Here is a 15,890-nt window from a genome sequence, read left to right as displayed (position 1 = left end):
ATCGCCTTCTTAGTGAGACTATTCCCTTACTCTTTGGATTCATTTAATGAGACTGTTATGAATTTAGATATTTTTTCTCCTTTTTTTCCTTCTTTATTGGAAAGGACATTAAATTTTGTGATTGTGCTGTAAGGTAAATATCTAAGGCTTTGATTTGGTGGGGTTTTTTGCCTTTATGCCTATGAGGAAGTTACTGGACTCTTACCTTCCTATATGGTACATGAAGAAGAGAAGCTTCTGGGGGAAACAAGACAGCAACCACTGTCTCTCATCCCAAAGCTAAACACATACAGCTGCATGGAAGATAGTCCCAAATGAAAAAGGTTGTGAAGGAGCTGTTTTGCTTCAGTAATATTTAGTTCTGTCCTTCAGACAATTCAGAGCTGGCATGGCTATATGCTGGTGTTGCAGGTTACTTTGAGGTGCGTGAACACATCTTCCTTTTATTTGAAACTAATGAATTCTGTAGGGTTTGTTTTTTTAAGACTTTGGGCATGTGAGATCTGTTGGAATTTGGTAACAAGGGGTATGTACCGTTGTAAAAAGTTTCACTTTTTACAGTGCTCTGTAACTTTACTTCCTCTAAGGTGACAGGAGAAGAGAAGAATGCAATGCATTCAGGCTACCTCCTTTTTGTCAGACCTGATGTTCAGGGTCCTCTTACCTTTAAAGAATGGTTTCCAAATGTGACATGACTTCATTCCCTAGGTATGACCTGTAAGCAAAGCATGTAGAAACTATCAAGATGAAGTTGCTCTTAAGGCTAAATTGTCTAGCTGTAAACAAAGTGTCATGAAAGGACTAAATGCCTTTTGCTTTTCCAGAAGTGTACCATCTTTAAAGCTGAAGGCAGAGGTGGACTGATGGGTCTTAACCCCCAAAATACCATTAAACAGTGCAACAAGAACAGTAATAGATTGGAATGAGCAGGATAACTCTGAAACAAAGAGTATTATTTACAGTTTTTACTCCTGGGGTCCTGCTATGTGGAACAAAGACCACAGAATCAATCCATAGCCAGAACTGCATCCTTTTCTCATTAATTTTTATTATAATATTACCTCAGAGTCTTGAGTATGAACCAAAATCAATTGTTGTAGGTTTCCACAATACCTAACACAAAAGATGAACTCTGCAGCAGAGAACTGGCAGTCAAAGACAAACCAAAAACCCCAAACCACAAGCCTGAGAGAGTACTGGAAAAGAATATTGTCACATGTCAATATTGGATGCATTGCCAGACTATTATAAAGATTTGTATGTGTGCATGCACATTTTGAGTAGGCGTAATGGCCAAAATTGTTTCAAGGAATAATCTGAAAAAGAATGTCTCCCAGGGATTATCTTGGAGCAGTCCTCATTGAAGGAGCAGTTTAAAAAAGCACAGATATACCAGTTTTAATGTCTGGTAATGGCTGTAACTGGCTAGTAACTCCTGGGAGATGTGAACCTCACTGCAGTGACAGAGGGGATGAAGGCTCACGTGAGGACTGCAGGGAGGCTTTTGTGAGTGGAGGCAGGCAGTTTGTCTTTGGTGCAGCAGAGAAGCTGCCTGCCAGTGGAGGGTTCAAAAGGCAGTGCCTCCTTGCTAAACTGATGGGCTATGATTGAGTTCCCAACTTTTTTTGTGTGGGTCTTGCTGCTCCCACTGGCATGTCATTCCTCTTGTCTCAGCTGTTCCTTCTCCTACCTGCTACTACTACAGCCTCCTTGACTCTGGCACCCGCTCCAGCTGCGCTGGTGAGAAGCCCAGCCAGGGATGTAGGAACTGATTGATGTGGTCTCTGGTGCACTCTGGAGCTAATGCTCTTTCTTCCTAAGTCAGGCCTACTTCAGAAGGTGGGAACTGATGGTCTGGAAAGATTCATATGCATATGTAATATGCTATCAAAATAATAATAGTAAAGTATCTGTTTAAATGTTTGTAGAGCTGAAACTATGTGGACGTTTGTTTATAGGGTTGAATTTACACTGGATATTTACCATGGACTTGATCCAGGGCTATCAGAGTTAGTGGAAGTTGGACTGGAGCCTGTGGCAGAAATGCCTGCAATCCTTATATTGTTTAATAAACAAACAGCTGAATAATCCTGTTGCATAAAATGGTAGAGCGTGGTTCTGGCACTGTTTATTTGATTATTTCATGAATTTCAGAAGATTAATCCTTTAACCAGTTGATTCACATTGTGTCTTCCTTAACAACTTCTTGGAAGGGCCCATGTTTTCTTTTTCTAGGTGCTTTCCAGTTATTTTTTAAGTATGCATGACGCCTATCTTGCTTGTAGCAAGGCTGTGGAAAATTATGGGCCAGAGGGGGTGGAAGTACATCTTAGTTTTTCACTTAGCTTTTGATGAGAGAAAAAAATATTTCAGTCTGAGCCAAGCAGAAAGAACCATGTGTGAAATAAGCCCTTTAAAAGGTCTGAGGAGATCTGATTTAAAGTTTCTGATGCATCTGGTGTCTATGTGAACATGGGTAGGTCAGATTCATTTCCTGGAGATGCTCCATCTCTTTTGCACTGTTGCATTTTTTTCAGACACTGCAGAAAGACAAGGCAGTGGTAATGTGGCTTAAGTAGGTTATTGTTCTATTAACTAACACATTTGGGAACTATTAGGTAGTAATTTATTTGGTTCACGTAATTTTCCTTTTGCAATCTGCTCTGTGTGATGAAGGATAGTCAGAATTCTTCATCCTTTACCCTGAGATTGCTCTTCTGCCTTTTGTATGGACAAAGCCAAAGGATGGAAATGAAAAAGGGCAGGTTTCCCTGTTGCATGGGGTTCTGGGGGTGCCAGTCCCTTCCTTGTATTCTTAATCTATTTCTTGCCCTATCTGTTGGGGAAACAATGAACAACCGCTGCACTGCACATCCTCACCACCAAAATGTGCAAGTACTGCAGTTCCTTCATCTCTGGTGGGCTTGTAGATTAGCTTTTCTTTCCTAGCACACATCTGCTACAAGGAATCAACACTATTTTCAATAAATTGGCGGTCCTGCTGCTTTCACAAAGAGGGGTTGGTGGTTTCCTCTCTGCTTGCGTGATTCAAACAGGTTCTCTATTCCTTCTCCAGGGTTTTCACCTAAGACGAGCTGGCTTCTTTATGAAGCCTTTTTAGGCCAAAAAGCCTTTAGCACAGAAAAGCAATGCAAATAATACCTTTCAAGAGGTAATGCCTTGATCATTCTTGTAGTAAGACTATCAGAAAGCTAAAGAAAACAAACTAACTGCTAGTATCAATATGCCAAAGAGGGAATTAGCACCTGCATCAGGAAAGCTCCAGTACTTACAGGCAGTGATTCGATGCCTCCTTAGCAGTCACTTTGTACACAGATATTATTCTTTAAATTATATTTTTAAGACATGAAGCATGTAATGAAATTCTATCATGACCTATAAGTCCTTCATTGTTACATGGCTCTAGTTGTTCTGCTGCACTGAATTTTAGCAGATGTATAACTGCAGGTGGTAGGTTCGTGGGTTTTTTTTTTAAGCATAAACCATGTTTTGGAATCTGTCTTTCTAAATGATTAGCTTTCTGATTAGCTTATCAATGCTCAGTTTTATTGTAATTGTTCCATGTGAAATGTCCTGACATGTTGAGCACTTTCACAACTTAAATTGTAGGATTACTGGTTCAAAACTGGCAATTGTATACCTTTTACCTTTTTTTTTTTTTTTTTTTTTTTTTAAGTTAGTGTTGTGTGTTTCATTTCATGTTGCTGTGGAGAGGTAGGAAGGTGTTCAGGAAAAGGATACTTTCTAAGATTTAGAAATAACTTTTTTCCCTAGATGTCAGATATCCCAAACCAGCTGGGTGTCCTGCTTTTCTTTTTCTAATGGCTACTGATACTGTAATCAAGAGTCAAAATTTCATTAGTTACAGCTGACTGTACTGTGAAATGCTCGCTCCCCTCTCTTGGGGAGTTGCAGTCAAGCAGATACTACAGGTGGGCTGTTTTTTCTATGCTTTTGTTTAATCCAGTATCTCCAAAGATTCCTTCTTCAACACGTATATTCTGTTACAAATCTAGTGTGTGAAGATTGTTACCTTCTTCCTCCATCTGTCAGTTAGTCAAAGCCGACATTTGTGGGCTGTATTTGTGCTCAGGCCTGACCCAGAGCAAGGGCTGGTGGTGCTCAGTGGGATTACCCCTGGAGGTGTATTTTCCTTCAGGTACGAGTCAGGGGGGTGAGGCTGTTGTCTGTGAGGCAGTTGTAGGCAAAGGTTACAAAAAATAAAAATTTAAAAAAAGACCACCCAAATTATGTCATCACCTAAGTTTTGGTGAGGAAGCAATAGTTAAGGCAGAAGATGGATTTATTGAACTGGTCAGTTCATGTTCATGGACATGTCCCATGTTCAGGAAATTTAAGCTTGTATTTGAGTGTTTCTAGTGTTTTGAGTACTTAAAATTTGCTGGATGTCACCTTAAAACAGGGTTTACTGATCTTAAGATCAGATGTAAGATACTTCTAGGACATAGTGGGTTTGTCCATTTAGTTTTTGTTCTTACAGGCCTGGTCCTTAAGACCACTGTGAATGAGAACTGCAGTCCCTGGCTAACGTCCCTGAAGGGGGACTTTGCTTGAAGTATAAACAGTCTTACATTTAACATAATTGTGGAAAAGGTGTGAGTGTTTCTGTTTTCCTGTATAACATAGCTCTTGCTAAAGGTATTTCATCTTAGAAAGTCTTGGATACTCTAACTTCAAGATATTCTGTAGCAAAGTAATAGCCTCTTAAAGGAAAATAAAAATCTTGGTGCAAATATTGACGTAATATAGTACTGTTGGAAATGAAGAAAGGAAAAAGAAGTCTGATGTTAAAACAATCCCATGACTTCAGTGATTGTATTGGTCTTTTTTATGGTCATTTACACAAGATTAGTTTTATAATGAAGAGCTGACATATGCTATTAAACACTACAAGGAACCCATCTGACCTTTAAATATAGCTGATATTAAAAATCATGTGGAATGCTAGCCTTTCAAGAAGGGGAACAAAAAGAATTCTTAATAAAGTAAATGTAAATCTTCTGGGTACAATGTGCATCGCCATTTGTTTAGGTACCTACCCTTTGAGAAGTGAGTTTTAATGTGAAGACTTGCCTTTAAATAAATGTTATTTCATGCAACTAAACTGAACAATTTCTCTGATAGCACTGAAACTGAAAATTTTATTATTATCCCTGCCCCCCTCACCCCACTCCCCTTCCTAAAAATGCTCTTAATGTTTTTAAAAACTTGTTAATTTTATGGATGTGGTGTTGTGGATGCATTTTGACCTTGCAGTAACTGAGTAGCTAGTGCTAAGAATATTGGATAGGGACATGGGTGAAAGAGTATATGTACCATTTGATCACTTTGGGATCATTGCTGTGGTTACACCTTTCTGTTCTGATGTTACCATATCTATCTCTCTCAGATATATACAATGGATAAAAGGAAACATTCCATCTTAGATTCTTAGCACTTTAGATGTTACTGCAAAGTGTAGATTAACTTGAATTTACATGATGACTAGTAAGCATTGGAATGTCTTACTTCATCTCCCACTCTGTTTTTTGTTCTGCTTTATAAGTATACTTTAGAAAACCCCCAAAAACCGAAAACCCCAAAAATCTTTTTAAGGTTTTTGCTTGATCATATGCTGTCATTGCATTTACCTTTTCTGCTCAGTGGTCCATCTTCACATGTTTCTCTGCTTTGTCTTCTTTTGGAGTTCTTCCACTGCTTTTCTGATAATCACCATACAGTGTGTTACTGTCCCACCTTTGGAGCATCATGACAACAAACTTGAATCTCTCGCATCCGGGGCCTCAAGTCCTAGTGGATCCCCCTCTCCCTACCCCATTTCTAACTGTGATAACTGTGTATTGGCCACAATTCCTTGTGTGCTGTATTGTTTGTGGGATTGGGTTGGGTGCCCTGAAACCTTAAAATTTGTGCCCAGAAGTAAAATTTAAATATTTCTTTTTCTTTTAGTAATTGAACTGTGTGTCCTCTTTCCTTAGTGTGGGGATTGTTGGGAAAATCTTCGTTTCTTATGTGCTTTTTTGGCATACGTGGTACATCATTGAGTTTTGTTCTATTTTTAATATCTTGTGCTAAACTGCTAACATGAAGGCCTCTATGCTTTCAGACACTGAACTACTGAACTCAGAAGAATTAAAACATCTCAGATGTTTTTGTGGTATTGTTCAGGATAGGATTTTGCATTATTTGTAATGGAGTTTAACTGCAGGCTGCCAGAAGGTGTGGTCTTGCTGGATCTAGTATTATTTTCTTTGGGGAGTTTTTGCAGCCAGAAGGGTGAACTGGATAAGCTTGTTGCAAAATTAATATTGTCTTCGTGTTGTTCAATCGGATCGCTGAGCTGGTCCAACTGACCCAGTGTGACTGGCAGTGCAGTCAGTCAGTCAAGCTCAAGGGAGAGGTTGGGGGCACCTGAGCAGGTGCCCCTTTTGCAGCAACCTGCAGCTGGACTGAATTAAGGTGCTCCCTCCCCAGAAATTGTGTGGGTGTGGTATTTGTGAAAATATTTTATTGTAGATAATGCTGCAATAGAAATATGAACTATTTATCCACTTTTTTTAACTGCAAGTACTCTGTAATAACTATTTTTTGCCTTCCTTTCTCCACCATATTATATATTGAGTCAGTAGAATAATACAGTGAGATTTCTTGCTTATACATTTTATGCTGCTTAAAGTGTTAAATAATCAAATATTAACAAATCTCCCATGATACTCATCCACCTTTTATAGAAAGTTACTTGTAACCTATAGTTTTTGAGAACGTTTCATATTATTTCTTCTGAAGTGTTTGAGGCATGCTGTTTTGTTAGGAGCAGGCCATTTAAGCATGAAGGCTGGGGGGCTACTGTGATAATGTGCTGGGCAGCTGATTAGGTATGAACACTACTTACTGACAGCAGCAATCCCCACTGCAGATGGTGTTTTCTGATCGGAGAACTGCAGCTTTCAAGGATTTTGTAATAGCATTTTCTGAATGGTTAGCTGAAAAGTGATCTTTAAAGGTCATTTTATAGTCTGTAGCATCTAAGAAGGGACAAGATCAATATTTTATGCACTGTAGATCAAGAATAATAAGAATAATGTTTAATAATTTGAGAATAATTTGATTTGTTCTATTTCTGTGTGGGTTTTGGTTTTTTTTTTCCTTCTGTTTTCCTTCCCCCTCCAATCTGACTTGCTGGTCTGGCACTTTTGTTTCCACAGGGGAAAGCTATGTATGTGGTTCCATAGAACCCTTCAAGAAACTGGAGTACACGAAGAATGTAAACCCAAACTGGTCAGTGAATGTTAAGACAACTTCTACTTCTCGTTCAGTGCCATCTCTTGCCACTGCTAAAGGAGGTACTCCAGATGCAAAAGAGAATAAGGATTTCATTAGGCCTAAACTAGTCACTATCATCAGGAGTGGAGTGAAACCACGGAAAGCAGTCCGGATTCTGCTCAACAAGAAGACAGCACATTCATTTGAACAGGTTCTTACTGATATAACCGATGCCATCAAGCTGGATTCAGGGGTGGTTAAACGCTTATACACACTAGATGGAAAACAGGTAAGAATTTTCATTATGATAATTCTCAGCATGAAGTAAATATAATTTTCATTAGTAAAAAATTACTTTTCTCTAGAACATAGAACCAGGCCTTCCACTGCTTATAGTATACTCATGTTCCCGAACTGCTCACAGATCTTATCATGAAGCATTACTTGGCCTCAGTGATCGTCTTGCCATTTATGATAAATAATAGCTGTAAATCTGTCAGTTGAAAGTGTGATTTTTGCTCTGCATGCCGGAAATGTAGGACGAAGGATGTCATTTTAAAGAAGCTCATTCTGTTAACTTGTTTCAGCTTTTTCTTGCAGCAGTTTTATGAGTCATTGTACTTGACTTTCCGTAAACTGTAAGAACAAACAGTGAGGATACATTCCACTCTGATAAATGCAAGTCTACCGCTGTCCAGAGTGACCAAATGATGAATCTTACTGCAGTTAGAATGGACTATGAAGAAGGTGCAAGCTTAGAAAATGAGTGAGCTTTTTTCCTTTTGCAGGAAAACAGGTAGTATTATGTAGTTGCCCACATTTATTGAGGAGTCTCTTGTAGGTTGTGTGTTATTCCTTCTATGAAATACCTTCAAGCAGTGACACTTTTTTTTCTGACATACTAAGTTGCATTAGGGTGAGGTTTTTGAGAGACTTATTGAACTTGCAAGTGGAGGGACAAGAAAAAAATATTACATAGTAATCCTACTTCTTTTTTGTCTTTCACTTTATTTGTAATTTATCTATGGACATGTATTAATTATAGCAAAACTGGAAAAGCTGTTAACCTGATGAAGGGCAAGACTAATTTCAGCATGACCTGAATTGAATTAGAGCAATGGTGACTCTAGAGAAATAAGGCAGATAGTTACAACTGTAAATGCAAGTTATTAAACTGAAGAAATTGATAGAGATAGAATGTGGGTAGGAAGATGAGCAAACAGTCTTCCTGAGAAGCTAGAAGCTGCTAGAGATGACGATATTTCTGCTGTAATGTATCTGTAGTTTAGAGATTCTAGGCTCAACAATTCATAGATATACAGGTAACAGTGTACCTATCAGGAAACACTGCAAAATATGCTTGATACAAGTAAATAGCTAGATCTGGTGGTGATCCTAAAATGTCTTCAGTTACTGAGGTTAATATTCAGGCACAGCGCTGTAATCAGCTACAACAGTACCCTCTGATCTCAGAGAGGGCTGGTTAATGGACAAGCTGCTTATTCAGAGCACTGGTTCAAATCAGGGCCAAGTCTGGCTTGACCAGAAGTCCCTTCCATCTGCTGTTTTGTATCAGTAACCTTTGACACCAGTTGCAGACTGGTAGTTCAGTTCTTGATGACTGCATATATACCTGTAATGATCCCATTACTGTGGCTTTATTGGGAGCTTTGACCTGGAGCAAAAATGTGACGTGAAGTTCTTTTTGTCTGCAGCAAAGGTCTGGGGAAACTCTCAACTCCTGTCCTTCTTACCTTGCTTCATGCTCCAGGGAGCACCAAGGCTAGTAAATTTGAGGAAGGAGTTGGGATTTTAAAGCTGCAGAGATCAGTGGTGGTCTCTGCTGTGACCTTGACAGAAGATCTTGAGTGTCTATTCTAATTCCTACAAACTTTCTCAGTAAAAAGGGCTGCATATCTGTTTTGTATTGCATATGTAAATAAACTTGTGGTTTAGCTATGAAGCCTGAAACATGAAACATGTGGCCTATTGTCTTCTGGATAATGTGCTTGCCTGTATTTTTTTTGTATTCCAAATGCCCCTTTGATGGTTGTGTTTAAAATGAAAAAATATTTTTACACCTGTTTTAGAGCTCTAATTGCTGGAAGTAAATGTTACTTTCCTACTACTGGGGCGAAAGGGAAGATCAGGTTTTCTTGGCCCTGATGCTGTCAAAGTTCAGTTGAATCCTTTGTTAAGTCATGGGATTTGAGATAAGCTCAAATCAGTGGTGTACTGGGATACTTGTTATCTACCTGGTAGCCTGAAACCTACATGTCTAAAGGCTCTCCCAGGGGTCTGGTGTCTCCACACTCCATCTCTTTTTGGCTCTACAGTTGAAATAGCATACCTTGCTGCCTAATCCTACTGGTAAGGGCAGGGTTTGGGGGAAAGTGTGTGTGTGTTCTACTGGTATAACGAAGGCTTTGCTCACTGTGTGTACAAAGCAGCTTTGCTGGCAGAAAGGGAAATGAATATTCCCATGCTCAGCAGGAGCAGCCTGTTGCTCACCCCTGCACAGGGAAGTCATTGATTTCCTGTGCTGCTAGGCAATTGCAGCTCCATTTTTCTATGCCAAAAACCTGATCTCCCAGATGGTGTTGGGGTCACGATGATGGATTTCTTTATTGCTCAACTCAAGCTGTGAATGATTACTGGGAGGAAATCCATGGTAAATCCAAAAATTTTCCAGTAATATTTATAGTTGGGAACTTCTGCTGTGACTCCTGCTGGAGCTTCGAAGGTTCTGGAAAAGCCTGTGTTAGACTAAATCTAACAAATCTGTGATTAAATTTTTCATTGCAAACTTAAAAAGCAATACAATTTTAAAGCCTCAAGCAAAGAAAAGTAACTTACTGTAAGCTAAGAGAATAAAACTCTTCTAGGATTATTCTTTGGGAATGTAACTTGGAGAAAGGCTATTCTGTACAGCCATCTCTTGTGACTTATTTTATGAAGCCAACACTGGAATTACCTACGCATGGCAAAAATTGGCATGAGTCCCATGTATTGTTACTGCAGGTGGGTAATGGGGTATGTATGCTGTTGTTGGGAACTATTTTTAGATGCCTCAGGCTAATAGAAAGAAAGTTGTAGGAGTCAGAGTCTTAACTGGGCATCCGAGTTAGGTGGCTGTCCCATACTGACCCTACTCATTGAGGAACTGAGCTTAAATGCTCTCCCTCCAACAGTTTGGTTAGTTGTGATGTTTGATTTTTATCTATAAAAGATGTTAATAAATATTATGTTCAGTTAAAAGGAATTTGAATGATGGCCTATAAAATTTGATGACAATGTAAAAAACTTCTCTTGATGAGAGAGGTAGTGCTTGCACAATTAGTACCTGAGGAAAGTTGTTATTGCTAGGAAGAAAGCTCTTCCATTATATTAATTTTCTTCCTCCATCCCCAAAATTCCTTCTTGGTTTTGGAAAATTCAGTAATTTTTGGTGCACATAATGTTTTGTTGGTGTTCCTTATAACTCCAGGGAGCTTGATTAAGTACGTGTGTTGTAGTAACCATTTCAGTTTTTTAAATGATGGAATAGTAGAAGAAAGGGGGGAAAACCCCCACACCCAAACTAAAAAAAAAAAAAAAAAAAACAAACAAAAAAACCAACCAAACAAAAAACCCAAACCCAAGAAAAAAAACCCCAAAAATTGCCAAGAAAAGAAACCCCAACAAAATTAACCAACCTTGTCTCATTGAGTCAGCAGCAGTTCAGGGACTGAAACCTGATGTTTTCCAGTATTGCGTAGGTATTTACTTGGGATTTCATAGAATCACAGAATGGTTTGGGTTGGAAGGGACCTTAAAGATCTTCTGGTTCCAACCCCCCTGCCATAGGCAGGGACACCTTCCACTAGACCAGGTTGCTAAAAGCCCCATCCAGCCTGGCCTTGAGCACTGCCAGGGATGGGGCATCCACAGCTTCTCTGGGCAGCCTGTGGCAGTGTGTTGTCACCCTCACAGGTCACACACCCTCACAGGTCACACCCTCATCCTACCTGACTCTCAAGGCAGAATGGTGGGCGTTCATCTGAGAGCAAAGGCTGCAGCTCTGGCTGGGGGGTCTGCACTATCTATGTTGGTGGTGGCTGATGCCTCCACCCAGACGGAGCTGCTGAAGGGAGAGGCTGCAGTGCAGACCTCAGGCTGCAGGATGTGCCCAGACCTTTTTCCTGGGGCGGGGACAGGCAGCAGACCTGGCCCCAGAAGGTGTGCCCAGTGGAGGACCTCCTGCAAGAGGTGGCTGAGCTGCAGGAGGCATTGAGAAGGCTGCATAACATCAGGGAGGTTGAGAAGGATTTCGTGCTTTTAATTTAGTTTTTTTAAAATTGGTTTCTCCTTATTATAAACAGGGTGACTAGTGGTTTATTTGCATTTCCTTGTAACTTGTCAATCTGTATTTGACTTCAAGGTTTCTGAAATTTTAGAATATAATTTAACTTGTGCTAAAAGGGGCACAATATACAACTGCAATCTGATCATATAGCACATTGGTGGCCTGCATTTAGTATACTCTTGCAGTTCAATTATTAATGATTCCTCAAAGCTGGATAGGTTTCATACTGTGTCTAGAATAGTATATGTGTATTTTTATAGATAGAGGTAGAAGGAACTGATACTGTTTGTACTCTAGGGGAAGAGAGAGAATCACCTCCCTGTAAGATACTGATGGATTTGAAGATGATGATGGGACTCTTAGAAATGTTTAATAGTTTTATGAGTCAAAATTAAAACCTTTCTCGGGGAGGTCTTGAAGTTTTCCTGGCTGACTTTGCTGTGTGAGGAAAATAAAAATATAATGAGTAGGTTTAATGGCTGTCTGTAGGAATACAGATCATGAGGACATGCTCTTACTGTATTACTCTTTTTTTCTTAGATTAAAAGGTTGTTTAAGTGCATTAAAAGGTATTGCCAATGTTGACCCTTAATATTATCATGTACTTGTACAGAGAAGGAATGCTTACTTTTGGCTAAAATATGTCTTGCTTTACTGTAGCTCCAACGTTGCAGTTTGGTTTTTAACCTTCCCTTAACAGAAGGTGCCATTTTTAGTTTGATGTACATTAAAATACAATTTTGTAAAAGGCCGTGTGTGGACACACAATACAAACATGAAGGATGCAAGCTGCCTGTGGAGATAGAGCCTGGTTGCTGTGTTGCAAGCTCAGATCTCTGGTTTCTGTTTACTTGGTACACTTCTAGAACAACACTAATGACTGAAATGGCAGAAAACTAACAAAGGTCACACATAACAGCAAAATTGTGTAACAGTGCCATTTTAGAAGTGTTATGATGTGTGTATTTGTACAGGGTATTTACAATTTGTATGTTTAGACAAAGACTAAGTTTGGACAAAAGTGCTTTGTTACCTTGTAAGTCCTCTATTCACTTTTAGCAGAAGAAACATCTGGTTTATAATGGGACTTACTTATTTGAACAGGTGGTTTGTTTAGCTTAACAAGATGCAATCATGCAAATTATTCAGTTTATGTGTTATGCTGTGGATTTGACTCCAGACAGATAAGTAGTCAGTGGCAGAGATACCAGAATAAAAGTCACTATCAGTTTTGTTGTTCTTTTAAAATACATTATTACAAATCAAATTACCTTTACAAATATGAAATATAGCTACTGTTACTTAAAGGCATACCTTGCAGAAGTATGTTTGAGAGACATAGGATGTCCTTCAATAACCTTGTTTTAAGCCATAAAAATAGATATTTTAAAAAATTGTGGCTGCAAGGAAAGGGAACATGACAGTGCTGGAAAGCTTGAAGCTTCTTCATTGGGTAATATGTTTTTGTTTTTTATTGGGACCCCATTCTAAAGGGGGATATTTTATGATACAAGCTCCCTTTCCTGTGGACTCCTCTATGTGAAGGCACCTAATATCTTAGTTTTTACTACTACTGTTTTAAGAAAGTACTCTTTCAAGAAAAAGGAATCAACCATTTGCGCCTACACCTAAACTGAGCATGTGCTTTTTTAATTGTTTTATTCTTAACAAGTGGAAAACATTTGATGATAATGTCTGATTCTACAGTAAATTCTTGACCAAATCTACCCTTTTGTAGGATGTTTTAAAAATCCCAAATGTCTTTCTCTAGACTTGGATTGTCCTTGGTACAGAAAAGCCTATGTACAACAAGGTAGGTGTCATTCGCTGAAAGACATTCTCTACTTGGCATGTATGTAGCTTATGTTATATGACAGTCTAGACAAAACAAATGTTAAGAAAAATCAAATTTATGTGCAGCAGGTGACTCGTTTTGTGTGTGCTCTGTAATTTTGATTCACATCAGCATTTGTAATCCGTTCCATTCTTAATATAGAAGGTGCATTTAAGGGTGACTGGTTGTGCATGTTGTTTTTATTTGTTCTTCAGTTGTAGTTACAGTCCACTCGAGATATATGCAACTTTATTCCTAGTTTGAAAAATGTATAGAAGTGCTATTTTACCTTCTGTATGACATCTCTTGAGTGCAGTAACTTTAATATCTCTCCTTGGTTGAAGGCTTTGGAGCTCCCTGCCAGCCACAGGCACACAGGGGTGGTGTTGATTGACCAGAGAACCATGGTGCAATTGCTGTGAGGTGTAGCTGTGCAGATGCTGACTAATTGGTAGCAAACATTAAGTAAAATGGCTTCTGCAGCGCATGTAAGCATTTTAAAAGGGAAGCAACAGCTAAAGTTGTGTTTATTTTTTTGAGGTGGCACTTTACTACCTGGGGACCTGAAACCCATTGCGTTTACACTGTACAAGCTGTTTCTTCTTAAAGGGCTTCTAATGTGAATGCTAAATGGCCATACCCCTCAGAAAATACCCATGCTGCTTAATTTTAGGCATGAAGTTTAGGACCCTGTCTGGGAGATGCTGACACACTACCATGTTATGTAGCTGAGAAAGACACTCCAAGAACAAAATGTGTCTCTCCAGCTTTTAATGTATCTCGCTTTCCCTCCTTCCTACCTGCACTATATTCAATCAAAAACTTCCTTTCTCTGGAATATGTATTATTTCTGGCTTTGATGTTTTGAAATTGATTTTGGGAAAAAGACTTAAAAGATGAGGATTTTTTTCTTAATACTGGGGAAAAGGCCCCTTCTTGAAGATATGATAGAATGAAAAACAACAAAAAAATATCAGAGACCCAAAATTGTCTGTCTCTACAGGTGGTGATAGGCTTTGGGGGTCTTAGAAGATTCTTAGAATTCTATTGAGAGAAGTGGACTTCCATTATAAATTAGACTGTACTTTACTAAGAAAAGCATAAAAATCTGGTTCAAAATAATTCAAAGACATGCTAGGGTAGACAGTGTCGGGCGATTGGTATTATTCTGGTGTTAGAGGAGAGCTGTGATAGGTCCTTGAACCCTTGTGACTCTGGGTAGGCTGTTTTGATGTCATGTTATGGCATTGACTAACAATTTTAGTTGTTACTCAAATGAAGTCTTCCATGAAGGAGTGAACAGAAAAGCCCATTCCTAACTGAAGGCAGTGTGTTCAGTCATTTGTCTAAGGTCAGTTCCTATTAAGCTGAGACTGACAACTGTGTTGCTCTGTCTCTAAAAGCTCTCTCACAACAGCAGTTTCCAGGGTTGCTAACTGGCATCCCTTAGGAACTGTAGGCTGACTTTGAAAATTAAGAGAAGATGCCATCTTCTGTGACCTTTAGATTGGCTTTCATGCTGTGCAAAGTAAAAAAAGCTGTTATTAATTGAGTAAGACTGAAAACTTGCATATCTGCTTCAGTATGCTTTAAATATCACGTAAATTGATCCTACTGTCTTATAAGGGTATCCAGTTACTCATTAGAGAGTTTATGTACAGTCAGAAGCCTTTTTTAAGGAAAGGTCATTTCCAGCTTCTCAAAGGTGGAATATGGTATTGTGCAAGTGTGGGAAAGGATGCCTTAGTGGAAAGGAAATGGTGTGGTCATTCAGGACTATCAGTTACTAGAATAAACATCCACCTGGACTTTGCTCCATTGCTTTAAATGTGCAATATAACAAAGAGGAGCATTCAGTTAAGTTCTGATTTGTGTGTTGCTGACTGGCGGGCAGGAGAGGAGAAGCAAACGGAAACACCCCCAACTGTATGGTCTTGTTGGGAGTGATTTTTTTGCTTCTTTGTTTGGTCAAAGAGGACTTGGACCAGTGCTTGCAGATTTCTCTGATGTTGTACGACTATTTTGTAGAGACGGGCATGAAATTATTGGTGAGAATTGAAAAGATTTTCCACTGCTCAGTAGCGTGTAGTCTCAGGACCAGATACATTCTCTGTCAAGAGCTGAAATCCTTTTGTGATGCTTTCAAATAGTAGTCATCCTAAACTTTTTGTTCTGCTACCCCATCCTGTTATGATACTGTATTTCATGACTTTCACTGAATGAGCTGAGCTCAGTAGTTTGAAGACTTTACAGTGTGTATTGTCAAACTGTCATGTTCACTGGGATAATTTTATTTTTACTCTCTGAAGCTGTTATTGTTTGTAATATTTTTTTCATTGGCATAAGTAAGTGTGGTATGTATTTCCTCTCTCTGAAGTGGCATGATGTAATAAGACTGTAAAAAAG

General features: G+C 39.0%; 1 protein-coding gene across 3 annotated transcripts in view; it reads left to right on the top strand.

The window, feature by feature from the left end:
* DCLK1 (doublecortin like kinase 1) overlaps positions 1-15,890 on the top strand; it is a 257,054-nt gene that overhangs the window by 11,612 nt on the left and 229,552 nt on the right. For all 3 annotated transcript variants that reach the window (XM_080377545.1, XM_080377546.1, XM_080377548.1), the window contains exon 3: positions 7,248-7,594. In XM_080377545.1, coding sequence (XP_080233671.1) covers positions 7,248-7,594 — 347 coding nt within the window. The remainder of the gene's footprint in view (positions 1-7,247; positions 7,595-15,890) is intronic.

This window comes from Falco punctatus (genome assembly GCF_963210335.1).
Source record: "Falco punctatus genome assembly, chromosome: 2".
Taxonomy (NCBI): domain Eukaryota; kingdom Metazoa; phylum Chordata; class Aves; order Falconiformes; family Falconidae; genus Falco; species Falco punctatus.
Note: the sequence above shows the minus strand (reverse complement) of the source record. Positions and strands in the feature narration are given on the sequence as shown.